This window comes from Saccopteryx bilineata, chromosome 1, assembly GCF_036850765.1.
Source record: "Saccopteryx bilineata isolate mSacBil1 chromosome 1, mSacBil1_pri_phased_curated, whole genome shotgun sequence".
Lineage (NCBI taxonomy): Eukaryota > Metazoa > Chordata > Mammalia > Chiroptera > Emballonuridae > Saccopteryx > Saccopteryx bilineata.
Window position 1 is genome coordinate 393,157,896 of NC_089490.1, and position 17,517 is coordinate 393,175,412.

At 35.8% G+C, this 17,517-nt stretch overlaps 1 protein-coding gene and 1 pseudogene across 1 annotated transcript; one reads left to right on the forward strand and one right to left on the reverse strand.

Moving 5' to 3' along the window:
• Positions 1-6,312: 6,312 nt before the first annotated feature.
• On the reverse strand, positions 6,313-8,044 carry LOC136320852 (olfactory receptor 5B2-like). The gene is made up of 2 exons (XM_066253994.1): positions 8,002-8,044; positions 6,313-7,300 (listed from the first exon to the last, which is right to left on the reverse strand). Exon 2 carries the CDS (start codon positions 7,255-7,257, stop codon positions 6,313-6,315), a length of 945 nt encoding a protein of 314 aa, XP_066110091.1. The 5' UTR covers positions 7,258-7,300; positions 8,002-8,044.
• Positions 8,045-13,347: 5,303 nt separating this feature from the next.
• Positions 13,348-16,740, forward strand: LOC136320853 (olfactory receptor 5B3-like; annotated as a pseudogene).
• The last annotated feature ends 777 nt before the right edge of the window (positions 16,741-17,517 follow it).

The window sequence follows — 17,517 nt, forward strand, 5'->3', positions numbered from 1 at the left end:
ACTTCTCAAAATCTTTCCAAAAAAAGCAGAAGTAATACTCTCCAAAACATTTTATGAGGTCAACATAATGCTCATACCAAACCTGGCAAAGACAAGACAAAAAAGAAAACTACAGACCAATATTTCTAATGCATACAGATGCAAAAATTAAAAAAAAATACTAGCAAATCAAATACAACAGACAACACATTAAAAAATAATACATCACAATCAAGGGGGATTCATTCCAGGAGCATAAGAATGATTCAACATTTAGAAATTGATCAAAATAATACACCAAATCAACAAAGCAAAAAACAAAAACCATATGATCCTATCAATAGATGCAGAAAAGACATTCGCTAAGACACAACATTCCTTTACGTTTAAAACATTCAATATAATCGGAATATAAGGAAAGCACCTCAACATAATAAAGGCCATATATGACAAACCATCAGCTATTATCATACTAAATGGTAAAAAAAGGAAGGCTTTTTTTAAAAAAAAAAAATCAGGAATGAGGCAGGGCTGCCCACTCTCTCCACTCTTATTCAACATAGTTCTAAAAGTCTTAAGCAGAATGATCAGGCAAAAGGAAGAAATACAAAGCATTCATACAGAAAAGAAGAAATAAAAGTATCACTTTTTGCAAATGACATGATCCTGTATACAGAAAACCCAAAGACTCCACCAAGAGGCTATTAGAAACAATAAAGCAATACAGTAAAGTCACAGGACACAAAATCAATATACAAAAGTGTACTGATTTACTATATGCCAACAATAAAATTTCAGAATATAAACTCAAACAACAACAACAACAAGTCTTTTTACAATTGCAACAAAATAATAAAATACCTAGGAATAAAGTTAACAAATAATGTGAAGGATCTATATACTGAAAACTACAAAACTTTACTGAAGGAAATTTAAAAAGACACAGTGAGCTGAGAAAATATTCCATGTTCATGGATTGGAAGAATCAACATAGTTATAATGGCCATATTACCCAAAGCAATATACAAATTTAATGCAATCCTCATCAAAATCACAATGAAAGTCTTTAATGAAAGAAAACCAAAAATTACCACTTTTGTATGGAACCACAAATACCCCCAAATAACCAAAGTAATCCTGAGGAAAATGAATGAAACGGTAGGTATTATACTACCTAAATTCAAATTATACCATAGAGTCACAATAACCAAAATAACATGGTATTGAAACAAAAACAGACATACAGACCAATGGAAAGAATTGAGAGCCCAGAAATAAAACCATATATATATGGACAAATCAACTTCAACAAAGGATCCAAAAACACACAATGAAGAAAAGAAAGCCTATTCAATAAATGGTGCTGGAAAAATTGGAAAACCATATGGAAGAAAATAAAACTGGGTTACAGTTTGTCCCCCTACACAAAAATAAATTCAAAGTGAGTCAAAGAACTTAATATAAGACCTGAAACTATAAATTACATGGAAGAAAACATAGATAGTAAGCTCATAGATTTAGGTTGTAGAGAAGAATTTATGACTTGACCACAAAGGCAAGAGAAGTGAAGGCAAAAATAAATGAATGGGACTCTATAAAACTTAAAAGCTTCTGAACCGCAGAAGAAATGACAACAATAGAAATAGGTAGCCAACTAAATGGGAGATGATATTTGCAAACTACTGCTTTGATAAAGGGTTAATATACAAAATATATATAAAAAAACTCACAAACAAGCAAACAATTCAATTAAAAAATGGAGAAAGGGCATGAACAGACACTTCTCCCAAGAGGACATACAAATGGCCATCAGATATATGAAAAGATTCTCATCTTCACTAGCTACTTGAGAAATACAAATCAAAACTACAATGAGATACCACCTCACACCTGTCAGATTGGCTATTATCAACAAGACAGGAAATAACAGGTGTTGAGGGGCTGTGGAAAAAAAGAACCCTCATTCACTGCTGGTGGGAATATAAATTAGCACAATCATTATATATAAAATAAAGTATGGGGGTTCTTTCGTCAAAAAATTAAGAATAGAATTACCGTATGACCTACCAATCTTTCTACTGGGTATCAATTCCCCAAACGCAAAAACATTGGTACATTAAAATGCATGCAACGCAATGTTCATTACAGCATTATGCAGAAGGACCAATTCATGTAAACAACCAAAGTGTCTCTCCATAGAAGATTGGATAAAGAAGATGTGATACATATATACAATGGAATACTACTCAGCCATAAGAATTAGTGACAGGGCCCTGGCCAGTTGGTTAAGTGGTAGAGCGTCAGCCCAGTGTATGGAAGTCCCGAATGAAATTTCCCGGCAAGGGCACACAGGAGAAGTGCCCATCTGCTTCTCCACCCGTCCCTCCTCCTTTTTCTCTGTCACTCTCATCCCCTCCCACAGCCAAGGTTCTACTGCAGAAAAAGTTGCCTGAGTGCTGAGGATGGCTCCTTGGCCTCCACCTCAGGCACTAAAATGGCTCCAGTTGCAGTGGAGTAATGCCCAGATGTGCTGAGCATTGCCCCTGATGTACCTGCTGGCTGGATCCAGGTTGGGCACATGCGGCAGTCTGTCTTCCTCCCCCTCATCTCCTTCTCATTTTGGAAAAATACAAAAAATAAAATAAAAGTAAAGTAAATAAAAAATAAAAAACCATGACAGTGACATTTACAACAACATGGGTGGACCTTGAGAACATTATACTGAGTAACCTAAATAAATAAATAAAAAGTTAAGAATTGTATGATTTTACCCATGGATGGGATATAAAACTGAGACATACATGAAGTGTAGGGGTTACCAGGGGGAAGAGAATGTGGGGGTGGGGGGAGCAAATTTGAGTAAATTGGGAGGGGGAAGGGGGTAGAGGAAGGGTGCAAAGAGGGACAAATATAAGATGATGGAAAATGATTTGACTTTGGGTGATGGGTATGCAACATAATCAACAATTCAAATGCTATAGAAATGTTCACCTGAAATCTATGTATTATTGTTGATCAATGTCACTCTGTTAAAGTTAATTGTGTAAATAAAACTTTTAAAAAAAGAATGTCCTTAACTGTAACCTTAGAACATATAATTTTTGAGTCTCTAATTTTTCACTTAGCCTTTGAAGCCCAACCACATTATTACTGGTGTCATAGTGAAATATTTTTTATTGCAAAGCAGTATTCTCTACATTGACATTACAGATCATTTATCCGATTCCACAATCCAGGAACTTTAGTGTTAGGTCTAGTGTTTGATGATTGCAAATAAAGCTGATGTAAACTTTTACCTAAACATTTTTGTCTAATCTTCGGTTTTCATGTCATTTGGGTAAATATCTAGGAAAAGGATTGTTTGGTCATACAGTAAGGACATGTGAATTTGAATGAGAAACTGCCAAACTGTTTCCTGAAAGGGCTATACCATTTTGATTTCCCAACAGCAATCCATTCAAATTGTTTTACACCTTTATCAGCATTTGGTATTTTAAAGGTTTAAAACTTTTAAGTGAAATAAGCCAGTCAGAGCAAGTTAAACACTGTATGATTTCACTTATATGTGGAATCTAATGAACAAAACAAACAAGCAAACAAACAAACAAAATAGAAACAGACTCATAGACACAGAGGACAGACTGACAGCTGTCAGAAGGGAGGGAGTTTAGGGGTTGGGTGAAATGGGTGAAGGAATTAAGCAGTAAAAATCAGTAGTTGCAGAATAGCCAGAGAGATTTAGTTTGCAGAGTCAGGAATAAAGTTAATAATGTCGAGATAACAGGGTTTGGGCAGTGCTTCGGGCAGGAAGGGGATCACTCTTTAAGGTGCTTGGTTTTCCAGGCATTTTGCTGTACATCTGAAACTGGTGAGAAATGGTATTGAATGTCAACTGAAGTTGAAAAAAATTAAAATAATGTAATTTTACTTTTATTTCATTTTTATTTTTTTCTCTATCTCAAAATAATCTCTAGAAGTCTCCTTAGCAAATCTCTTTCAAAAAGAATCAACTAAACTTGCCATCACAGTTCTTGATTGGGATTTTTTTTTTCCAACAAAGGAGGAACATCTATTTCTTCCTTTGCCCAGATATCTCTGAGCTCATATTTCTATCCTGACTTATCACACGTTTATTAGAACAGACAAATGCCACAGTTACCATGTTTTCTGTACACACATTAGCATAATTTCAATTGGCTTCACTTCAAATTAAAAAAAAGAAGCTAAGTCATTTAGCCTCTTCAAACCTCAACTTCTCTTCCGTAAAGAGGAAAGGAATAATTATCCTGTCATTCTCATAAGATTTCAAGAGTAACATATGACATATATATTAAGTGTATCACTAATTCTGTCACATATCAGTTGTTTCATAAGGTTACACATTAATATTTATTGTAACAGATATTGATATTGCATTGATCATAAGAACAGTGGTACTAAAACAATACACCTGCTTATCCATATGTGCTTGACCCTTTTCAGCTAAGGAGAGACATGCAGTAGTTCTAGATAATGGGCTGTGGGAAGAATTGATATATTGGTTGCAGCATACCCACTTACCTGCACTTGTCTTTTCTCCTACCATGATAATTACTAGGTTTACTGTTCCACAGGTAAAGCCTCTCTCTTTCTGGGACACGTACAATGCATATACTGCATTATGGTTTTTCATAAGAACTTAAGGTTAAAAAAAATTTTTTTTTGCTACTCTGGATAATTTTATTTTTTTTATTTATTTATTTATTTATTTTTATTTTTTATTTATTTATTTTTTGTATTTTTCTGAAGCTGGAAACGGGGAGAGACAGTCAGACAGACTCCCGCATGCGCCCGACCGGGATCCACCCGGCACGCCCACCAGGGGCGACGCTCTGCCCACCAGGGGGCGATGCTCTGCCCCTCCGGGGCGTCGCTCTGCCACGACCAGAGCCACTCTAGTGCCTGGGGCAGAGGCCAAGGAGCCATCCCCAGCGCCCGGGCCATCATTGCTCCAATGGAGCCTTGGCTGCGGGAGGGGAAGAGAGAGACAGAGAGGAAGGAGGGGGGTGGCGGTGGAGAAGCAAATGGGCGCTTCTCCTGTGTGCCCTGGCCGGGAATCGAACCCGGGTCCCCCGCACGCCAGGCCGACGCTCTACCGCTGAGCCAACCGGCCAGGGCTGTCTGGATAATTTTAAATAACTCATTTTCAATTTTATTTGTTCATTCTGCTTCATCGTTTGATTATAAAGTTCTTTATTAAAATTTTAGTTCATCTCTGCATTCTTCAACTCCAGAATTTGTTTGGTTGTTTTTCATAGTTTATATCCCATTTTCAAACTTCTCCTTTTGTTACAGATCATATCCTCATTTTGTTTAGTGTCTTTGTGTGTTTTCTCCTAACTCACTGAGCTTCCTTAAAATAATCATTTTTAAATCATTCTCTGGCAATTCACAGATCTTTCTTTCTTTAAGATTAATGACCAATTCATTGTATTCTTTTTGTTGTGTCATATTTTCCAAATTTTTATGTTTCTTGTAGCTTTTATTCTTTGTGAACTTGACTAGGACAAGGTTTCCTCCAACTAGCATAGCTAGAGACACTGGGAGATTCCTAAGCTCTTTATAATGGCTGTGCACTCCACCCACATCTATCTGTCCTGGAAGGAAGGCTTATGTTTGTACTTTCTTCAAATCTCACAGAAAATCTTGGCTTTAGTGAAAAGTTCACCCCTTTCTCTCCAGCAATGCACTAACAGGTTGGAACACTGGATACGTATTTCACTTCTATTACTTTTGGGGAAGAGATTCAAGGTGTGCACCTCCCCTAAGATAAGAGAGCCATGTCCATTGTAGTAAATCACTTGTCTCTTTGTCCTTGGGCACTCTACTGCAAGATGTTAGACACACACTCACTTCTCCTCCTTTCTCCTGGGGTAAAGTTTCCAGAGCTAGCAATATTCCATTTACTTATGACAGTGTCCCATTCCAATAAGGGTGCTTACATGGAATATGCACATGTGCCTTGGTCCATCAGCAAGTTTGTGCCCCTCTTTATCATGCATGTTTGTATTGGAATGTGGTAGAGACAATGTAAGTGGAACAAGTAAATAAATCAGATATCATTAGTGACATTTGACAAACAGGTCCCAAAATTTCTAATGCTTTTCCTTAACCATCATCATTCAGTTATTAGAATTCTGAATATGTTTTCTTTCTAAAAGACAAAAACTTTTGAGAAACTAAAGATGTCATCTTAAAAATTTAAATGCAGTGTGGGGCTTAAAATGTAATTCACTGCATGGTAAAAGTCTGAGAGAAATTAAATAGTGTTATTATGTATAGTATCATATAAGTTTAAAAACCCAATCCCTTTGAAAAGTGTGCCTTCTCAACCACAGCTTTAAATGCACTCTTGACCTCCTTGTTTCTCAAGCTGTAGACCAGAGGGTTCAGCATGGGGATGACCATAGAATAGAAGACAGAGGCCATTTTGTCTGTGTCCATGGAATGGCTGGAACTGGGCTGTAAGTACATGAAGATGACAGTCCCGTAGAAGATGGAGACAGTAGTGAGGTGAGAAGTACAGGTGGACAAAGCCTTCTGGTGGCCTTGAGCTGAGCGCAGCTTCAAGATGGTTTTAAATATGAATAGATAAGAAATCAATATCACCAGAAGAGGAAAAAAGACATGAAAGCTAGACATAAAAACAATAAATACCTCACTTATGTGTGTATCTGAACAAGAGAGAGCCAAGACAGCTAGAACATCACAGAAAAAGTGATTGACCACATTAGACTTACAAAAGGAAAGGCTGAATATGTCTGCAACAAAGAGGGAGGCAAGTAAGAAACCACCGATGTAGGAGCCTATAGCCATACGCACACACACGCCTGTCGTCATGGTGGTGGTGTAATGTAGGGGTTTGCACACTGCTGCATAGCGGTCATAGGCCATGGAGGACAACAGGTAAAATTCCACAACGACGAAGGCACCAAAAAAGAACATCTGAGCAGCACAGGCATTGTAGGAGATGACTTTGTTGCCTATAAGTAACCCAGTCATGACTTTGGGAGTGACAGCTGAGGAGTAACACAAATCCACCAGAGACAGGTTACTGAGGAAAAAGTACATAGGAGTGTGGAGGCGAGAGTCCAAGAGAATCAGCACAATTGTCCCAAGGTTCCCAACCACAGTGATGAGATAAATGAGAGTGAACATGATAAAGAGGGGGACCTGTAGTTCTAGGACATGGGTTAGTCCAAGGAGGATGAAGTATGTCACTTCTGTCCTGTTCTCCATCAATGCTTTTTGGGAATCATAAGATTTCTTGTAGAAGTAAGAACTAAATAAAAAAATGAAATAAAAATAAGAAATTATTGTTAAATTAAAATGTATAAATACAATGTGCATTATTTTATTAATCATTTATGCCTCAAAATTATCTTGAACTAATGTTAAGAGCCTTACATATCAATGGGGGTACTATTATTATTTTTACTTTACCATTAAAAATCAAGAATTTGGAAACTTTGTGATACTTTACAATTATATCACTATCATGATGAAGAGTCAAGGTGAAAATCTGAATGCCAGTTCAAACACAAAAAAATTCTGCATGTGTTTAGCTGCCTGAGTGTCAGCATATTTAAAGGTGCCAGTAGTAATAAAAATGACAGCATGGGGAAAAGGTGGAACTACAGTTCAATCCTATCAATTCATTTTATTCCCTTTGTAGTTTAAAGAACGGCCACTTCACATTTATGCTTTCTCTATAGCCTGCAGTAAACCAATTGATAGTGAACAAGATTATGTTACCATCCTACCCAATCAGAGCATCATTTATCTTCTATTTATACTCATCTTCTTCAGAGAAGCAGCAGGATATTTCATTAGTACCATTAAACTCTCCACTAACAGAAAGTTTGACACTGTACTCCAGCCTCAACTCACTATTTAAAAAATTAGTTTAAAACATCTATTGTGGTCATGTAACACACAGTACATGTAGCTTCACTAATAGTGTATATGGAATGTTTAGCTTACCTTGCTCCTTGAAGAGAAGAAACAGTCAGTCCTGGATAGAGAGTATGAAATCAGAAATTTATCCATGAGATAATAAAGGAATAGTGATTAATAAGCAACATTATAGGAGTTACCAAAATTTTTTCCAAGTTCTCTAAAATGAGGAAAGTTAGAGGAAAATACTCTAACAAGGACCCAGAACCCGAGGCTTAAGTCCTGAATCCACCATGAATTCTTATTCTTCCATTGGAGGCATCCACTACTTTGTCTTTGTAAAATAAACAAAATAAAATTGCTTATCTCATATAATTTACAAGATTGTGTCTGTAAATAGCAAATAAGAGAAGGTCTATTAAACAACTGTGTAAGGGGTTACCATTTTAAAGTTCGTTTTGTTATCTTGAGGTGTTTTTCTTAGCTATGGTTGCAGGTTTAGAGCCATTCTTCAGTAGATAAAAGGCCTGTGTGTAATGACAACTATCAACATTCAGATGCATATATAATGATCAAAGTCCCCAGCGTGCAGTGTGGTCCCTGTAAAATGATGTTGTGTGGAGTGTTGTTGGTATTTCAGAGGCTAACACAAGGGATCAGAAGTGAATTATAGGTTATGGATCTCAGAGGGAACATGCCTCATGAGAGCATCTATAGCTCCTCATCCCACCTTCTTAGGGAAGAAATAATTATACTGCCTATGGGGACCCAACTGTATAATGAAAGTTCATGCATATTTCAGTATTAACTGTTATTTTTTTCTATTTCTAAATGTATAATTTACAAACAGCGTGACTCACACATTTTTTTTCTCTGTGTATAGTTCTAAAAATTTGTTTAAATGTGTATGGTAATGTAGCTACTACCAGAATCAAGATAATAGAACATTTCCAACATGTATGCAAAAGCACAAGGTTCTTTGATGTCAACTCCTTCCCCTACTCCCTGCTTCAGGAATCCACTGAACTGTTTTGTGTAGGTAACAACCTTTGCAAAAATGTCTTTCACTGGACTCTAGCATATGTATTCTATGAGTCTTGCTTCTTTCACTTGATATAATGCATTTATGACCCATCAGTGTTACTACTTTTACTGGTAGTGCTAATATTTTTTAGTAGTATTCTATTTTAAGGATGTTACAGATTGTTCTTCCATTCTTCAGCTGAGAGACATTATATTGGTTCTAGGGTTTGGTAGTTATAAATAAAGCAGAACTATACATATGCCTACAGGTTTTTCTATGAACATAGTTTTATTTTTTTTCCAAAGAGAGAGAGAGAGAGAGAGAGAGAGAGAGAGAAAGATAAACAGGAAAAGAGACAGATGAGAAGCATCAACTGGTCATCGTGGCAAGTTAGTTGTTCATTGATTGCGTTCCTCTATGTGCTTGGGAGGTTGGAATACAAGCAAGCCAGTGACCGCAAGCTCAAGCTGGTGTGCCTGTGGTCAAGTTGGTGACCTTGGGGTCTTCAACTTTAGTCCTCAGCATTCCAGGCCGACATTTTCTGCAGTAAAACGTCCTTTAAAAACCTGAGAAATTATTATCAATTTGCCTCCGTAGTCTAGTCACCATACCATGAATAAGTTCCTATATATGACTCCCTTTCTAGCTTTATTAATTCTCCTATAGACACCTATAACTTTTTTTTAGACACCTATATCTTTATCTTTGAACTCAATAGTGGTTTTTTGAATTATACATTACTGGTAATACACTGTTGAATAGTGACTTAGTTTATTTGTTCAAAGTTTATTAAAATTAAATCTTACTAAAAATGTCATTAGTGAAAAATACTAGTGATATTTCAATAAACTCTGAAGTTTGGTTAAGGATAAAGTACTAAGGTTGGGCTCTTTGTTTTGAAAAAATGCAGTACATTAATATATGATGATAAAACTTGAGATGTTAAGTTTTAGAGGAAACTGAGTGAGTGGTATACAGGAATTCTCAGTGCTATTTTTGAAACACTTGTGTAAACTGAAATAATTTTATTATTAAAAGTTTATTTGCCTGATCTGTGGTGGCGCAGTGGATAAAGCATCGACCTGGAATGCTGAGGTCGCTGGTTCAAAACCCTGCACTTGTCTGGTCAAGGCACATATGGGAGTTGATGCTTCCTGCTCTTCCCCCTTCTCTCTCTCTCTCTCTCTCTCTCTCAATCTCTTTCTCTCTCCTCTCTAAAATAAATAAATAAATAAAAATTGACCCCTTTATCTTTAAAAAAAAAGTTTATTAAAGGTAATTTTAGTGATAGGCTTTCTGAATTACATTATAAAGAGCTCATTAGACCTTCAGTGAAACATCACTATTAAAAATTTTTTTTAAAAAACTCAACAATTTCTAATTGTTCTAAGGACTTATAGAACATGGAGAAGCATTTATTCAGGATAAGTTATGCAACTTGTTAAATGAAAGCCAGTGGCATTTTAGCTTTGACCTGTTTCTTTTGTCTTCTTCCCCAAGCTGTATGATAGAAGTTCTCCTACAGGGAAATGTCCGGAAGAAGTCAGGAGTTCTTTCTAACTCCAGGTATCAGTGTAGAGCCACAGTTTCACTTTATGACAGGCAGGGCACTGGCATCTCTCATCTTCCCAAGTCTATGTTGTAGAAACACTATTCTCATCAGGCAAAGCTGAGTGAATAAGGGCTGCCATTTCCCATTCAGTTTCCTTTCGCAGTGTAAAAGCTTTGCTGCGACCTTTATATTGGGCAGTGATTTCACACTTGGAAGAATAAGAGTGTCATACAACCCACAAAGTAGACTTCAACTCAAAAACCATATGAAGAGACACAGGAAAACATTACCTAATGATTAAAAAAGGTCAATTTTTCAGGAAGGCATAACAATTATAAATGTATATGCATCAAATATTCCCAAAATATGAATAAAAATGAACAGAATTCGATGGAGAATAGTAACACAATCGTAGTGGGAGATTTCAATATCTCACATTTAATAATGAAAAACCAGGTAGAAGATTGATAAGGAAACACTTAATTCTATTCAATAAAAAATACATTTATCATCTGACAAAGCAAGCCAACTCATAAGAATTATTTAGGTGAAATACAAACTTATATTTACACAAAACAACTTTACACTGATGGTTAGTAAGTTTATTCAAAATAACCAAATTTTGGGGAAAACCCAAGTGTATTACAAGTGGTAAATGTAAAAATGATCTGTGATATCTATGTAATGTAATACTGTTTAGCAATAATAAAAAAGTATTTTACCCTTGATATATTATGGATTGAATTGTGTTCCATAAATACTCATTTGTTAAAGTCCTAACCCCCAGTACTTCAGATGATGATAAGATTTTTGCAGATTTAGTTAGTTATAATTAAATCACAATGGTGTAGAGCAAACTTTAAATCTGTATGACTCTTGTTTTTTAAAAAAGGAAAAGTTTGGGAGATGTTAGAAGAATGGCACGTGAGAGGTCCCCTTGGCATTTCCTTGGAATTTTCAACAGTTTGAACAGCTTTACTTTTTTTTTTTAAAGTTTATTTTTTTTTATTTATTCATTTTTAGAGAGGAGAGAGAGGGGGAGAGAGAGAGACAGAGAGGAGAGAGGAGGAGCTGGAAGCATCAACTCCCATATGTGCCTTGACCAGGCAAGCCCAGGGTTTCGAACCGGCAACCTCAGCATTTCCAGGTTGACGCTTTATCCACTGCGCCACCACAGGTCAGGCCAGTTTGAACAGCTTTAATTCAACAAAGATTCTCTGCTCAATGCACCAACATGTCTGAGATCTGTCTGTTGAAACATCTGAAGGTGAGCAAGTGGGAGTGAACAGGGGAGGTAGGAAGGTAGAATAGTTGAGAGGGTGCCAGGGACACAGCACTCATGTGGGATATAAAACTTAAAGATACAAATGAACAAAGAAGGAGAACAAGCAAGCAAAAACTCATAGACACAGACAATGGTATGGTGGTTACCAGAAGAAATGTGGTGGGGTGGTTGGAAAGCTTAAAGGGGTCTAATAAATGGTGACTGAAGATGATTTGACTTTGGGTGGTGGGTACCCAGTTCAATATATTAATCATGTATCATAAAAATGCACATAGAAAGTATATGATCTTATTAACAAATGTCACCCCAATAAGTTAAAAAATAAAAAATTACAAAAAAAAATTGGACACAAGCAATCACAAAAGAAAACACTGTGTGAAGATGAAGATAGAGATCATGGCCTTGCAGCAACAACAATCAAGAAGTGCTGACTTCCAGCAAATCACCGAAAGACTCAGAGACAGACATGAAACAAATTCTCTCTGAGGAAAGATTCACAAGGAACTAACAGAACAACCTTGCTGACTCTTGGAGTTTAAACTTCTAGCCTTAAGAAATATGAGATATTAAATTTCTGGTTTTGTTTAAGCCACACAGTCAGGTACTTTTTATGGCTGTTCTAAGAAATTAATACATCAATGATATGAATGGATCTTAAATGTTCTATGCTAACTGACACTAGGATTTATTTATAGGACATCCTTGCAAAGGCAGAATAACTATATGGACAGAACAGTTAGTAGTTGAGGCAGTGGGTAGGGGAAAGGGTTGATCACAAAGAAAAGCTCAGAGGTTTTGTTTGGCTGATGAAACTCTTCTATATGATGATTGCAGTAATGGTTACATAACCACATATGATTAACAAAACTTGAACATTTTTACACAAAAAACTATAGATATTATTATGGTTTATAAATTTTATTTTAATTAGAAATTAGGAAAAAATAAGAAATAGCTGGTAATATAAAAGCATGTGTATACTCTCATTCTTTTCTAAGAAGTTGAGATGAGAGCCGTAGAAATCCCCATAGGTGACATCCCCAGAGAATTGCATGTCTCTATGGCTTCCTCCTTATTCCTGTAAGCCAGACTCTGAAATCCCAATATGAGACAAGGATATCCATTTAAAAGAACTAGACTGCGTGCTGAGCCCTGCTGGTCATCATTTACTCATGTTGATGTGAGTAGCTGTTGCTGTGTGCAAGACTTCCCTCTGACCCCTGACCTGAGAATTTTCTATGAGCCTACAATCATGGCCAGGAGAAACATCTCAAGATGAATATTATATCAATGGACTTTAAAATGATAACCTCTCATGTTTTAAACAGCTTCTTCATTTGCTATTCATTGACACAATTTTGTAAATTATATGAGAGAAGTAATTTAATTCTTTATTTTAGAAGTAAGGAAAAGACAAGTGACTCCTCAAAAAGCAAGAATTAATGGTGGTTCAGTAAGAATTAATGGTGGTTTTGTGACTTGTACCCAGGTTTCTGTCTTCATGCTGGGGTCTACTTCCACGTTTACTTGTCTTAGAGATCTTGGAATCTTTGACTAGTACTTGATAAAGAACATCACCAAGAGTGTATATGCATTACTCTATGGGCAGGTCTCAGATTTCAGAACCACTATTCAGGATTGACTGTCTTCCCTTTTTGGCAGCAAGGTAAGCTTTTATGTTTCAAGCACATTTTTGTAAAAACTGTAACTTATGCAAAATCTATGGGGCAGGTATACCTACTATGAGTTACTTAAGCACATAACTAGTTATATTGAACTTTTTTCCCTAAAACTATGACTCAAGGCTAAGGTTTATATATCAGAACTTTATCAGTAGAAAGTATAGTGATATTTATGAAATATCATTATGTTGATTTTCTTAAAATGTTTTGCAAAAAAAAAAGCACTTGTCTTATTGGGTGAGTCTTAATGTCATATTATATACTATTTGTTTCCCTTTCACTAGAAGTTTATAAATCAGAAAAGAGTGAAATGACCTTTCTTTAAACTACAGAAGTGTTACAATTGAATGAGCATAATTCATTGTCATCTTACCCCATATCCTCATCTTTATTTTACTAATATATGTACAATTGTTGATGGTGAAGTGGAAAAATTATAGGCTTAGATTTGAACACATATGGATTTGAATCATGAATCTTGAATTTTCTTCATGCTAGCTATGCAATTGTAGAGGTTTATATATCTTCTTAAGTCCTCAGATCTCTTAATGATAAAATGGGAGATACAATATCATCTACATTATTGTGAGCATTAAATGAAAAAATATTTATATACCTATATGTAAATGCACACACCTACATGTAATGATATATACCTATAGATTTCATTATTGTTTGCAAAACATCATATTCTATAAGCAATTATGATTGCAAAAGGTTTACAAACCTAATGAATTTAGTGGCTAGGCTTATAAAGTAAAGAGATAATAGAATAATGGTAGAGAATAATTTAGTGAATGATGTTTCCTTCAAAAACATCAAACTTAGTTTAAAAAGATTTTAAATATTGTTTTGAGTCAAGAACAGAATTTAATATATAAAATATTTGAACATGAATCTGAACACTAAAATACAACTGGAGGCTAAAGGCAGCTAAGAATTTAAGAAGTCTCAACACTTGATCTCTATGATTCAACTATGAGATGAGAACCATGAAAAAAAAAAGAGTTTATGAAAGGAGACTTCTTCAACTCACGATAATATATGGAATTTCTGAAAGAAATTAAGCAGAAGAGTGGCTCACATGAAATGGCTCGAATAGCTACTCATGTTGGCAGAGGAGGGACAGTGGAAATCTGGGGGACAAAACATCTCAGTGAACCAAGTGTCTGAGAAAAAGGAAATCAGAGAGAGAGAGGCAACAAGTTCTAAACACATCTACACTTGGACCTCTGAATGTTATCCTCCACCTTTCTCAAACAAACAGAAAAGTGTTCATTCCATCCTGATAAAAATTTTCTAGCTAACATTTACCAGGTTATACTATACTTTAAGCATTTTACTTACTGTATTGAATCCATTATTTTATTTAATTCTCACAATAATACCATGAGATTCATCTTATTACAATCTTCATTTTGTATGTGGAGAAAATCAGGTTTGGGTACTTAGGTTGGAATCAAACACTCTGGGGTAGTCAATGGTGAGGCTGCTATGCACCTCTTCCCAGAGCTCAAGCTCTATGCCCAATGTCTTCTCCTCAGAACTGCTTCTGCTGGTTGTACATAGCCCTGTGTATCCGGTTACTCCTCACACCTATTGCGCATATAAGTCTCAGTTACTAACTGTGAATTCACAAACACTGAGTTTGGACCAATGGATCAATGGATACAAGAAGTAACTGCCAGCTGTACTAAATTAAATTGTATTTATATTAAGACCAGTAAACTGAAGAACCACTCTGCCTCTGTATGTAACTTTTCTTTTGAAGTATTACTTTTCAACTTAAATACATTACTCAGCCACGATGCATCAGAAATTGAATAGGGTAACATCTAGCCAATCTTATAGGGTTACTGAGAAAAATAAATGGATATAGATGAAAGGAATCTAGACCTTTTCATGGCATATAAGCAACATAAACATGTAAGCATATACTGGCTTATGGAACTAAAGTGACAGATATACTCATCTCAGATATGTCATTTGACCAAGACCTCGTATTTTTACACAGATCAGTTAACAACATTTAGAAGGTGGAAAGTATTTCATACAAATCCTTCAGTTTCAACAATGTGTAACTCTATAGATAATGTATGCATTAAATATTGCTGTCAAAACCATACTTTATCCAAATAATAATGTAGTAGGAATTATTGACATAATAAAATTGGTCATCTTTCTACCATATTTGTATCTATCCATTTCAATTTCTACTCAATCAATTTTTGGTAATCAATGTGCTCCTTTATTTCTCATTGTTACAGGGCATCTTGTGATTCCCAAACAACATAAATGGAGAACAACACAGAAGTAACTGAGTTCATCCTCCTCGGACTAACCAATGCCCCAGAACTGCAGGTCCCCCTCTTTATAGTGTTCACACTCATCTACTTCATCAGTGCGGTAGGAAACCTGGGGATAATCATCTTGATTCTCGTCTCCCCTCTCCCATGTACTTTTTTCTTAGCAACCTGTCTTTGGTCGACTTTTGTTACTCCACAGCTGTCACTCCCAAGGTTATATCTGGTCTCCTTATAGGAGACAAAGTCATCTCCTATAATGCATGTGCTGCTCAGATATTCTTTTTTGTAGCCTTTGCCACAGTGGAGAATTTTCTCTTGGCCTCAATGGCCTATGACCACTATGCAGCAGTGTGCAAACCCCTACATTACACCACCACCATGATGACAGGTGTGTGTGCAAGTCTGGCCATAGGTTCCTACATCTATAGTTTTCAGAATGCCTCTGTTCACATTAGGGACACATTCAGTCTCTCTTTCTGTATGTCCAATGTGATCCATCACTTTTTCTGTGATATTCCAGCTGTCATGGCTCTCTCTTGCTCAGACAGACATATTAGTGAGATGATTCTTGTTTTTGTGGCAAGCTTCAACATATTTTTTGCTCTCCTGGTTATTTTGATTTCCTACCTATTCATATTTGTCACCATCCTGAGGATGCACTCAGCTGAGGGATATCAGAAGGCTCTGTCCACCTGTGTTTCTCACCTCACTACCGTCTCCATCTTCTATGGGACTGTCATCTTCATGTACTCCCAGCCTGGCTCCAGCCATCCCATGGACTCAGACAAAGTTGCATCTGTGTTCTATGCTATGATCATCCCCATGCTAAACCCCCAGTCTATAGCTTGAGAAACAAGGAGGTCAAAACCGCATTCACGAAGGTTGTAGAGAAAGCAAAATTGTCTCTAGGCTTCACCTTTTAAAGCTGTAAGATCCATTAAAACTTACTTTTATTCCTGTCAGATGTTCAACATGCAATGACTCTCATTTTAAAGCCCACAATGCTCCTAAATGCCATTTTTTTCAAAAGCTTATCTTATAGAAAAAGATAGTGCATCCAAATATGTGATATCTGAATTAGAATGGTGAAAATGATCTTAAGAATATTGGGAAACTTGCTTGTTATAAACCTTATAAATTATATTGGATTTATTTGCATGTTCATATTTTCTGTACCACGTGGCAATGCAGACATATATGGAAAACATGGCACACACGAACTCGTGAAGAGAAGCATACAAAAGAATACCGTATGTCCAAAAACATGCAAAAGTGGGAAATTTGATAAAAGAATGAGATGGAGTATGATTAATTTTTCATTAAAACATTAAAATAATTTATGTATCAGGGTATGTGTTATGTCAATATTATTTATTTTTGAAGTTCAAAAGTACTTCAGAAGTCTAAATTCAGGGAAAATGTGACATGAATATTTAAATAAAGATATATGCTTTCTTGTTGGCACATTTTATTCAGAGCTACAAATGTATATTACAAAGGCATTAATATTTTGTCTTCAATAAATCTACTGGTAGAACCAGTTTGTGCACATGATGATTTTCAAAAACAAAAAGGCCAAAGTACAAGAAAAGGTGATTAAGCAATAATAATGAATTTTCTAATTTTTCTGTATATGACTACCTTATCTTATATTTTGTAAACAAACACTGATTAATAGTAATGTTATCCATTTTTCTCTTTGGAGATATTATGAAAAGGTTAATGTCACTCATTCATGGATGCATCAGTATTAG

Coding starts and splice junctions, on each gene's coding strand:
- LOC136320852 (XM_066253994.1), bottom strand. CDS start 7,257: ATGGAGAACAGGACAGAAGTGACATACTTCATCCTCCTTGGACTAACC.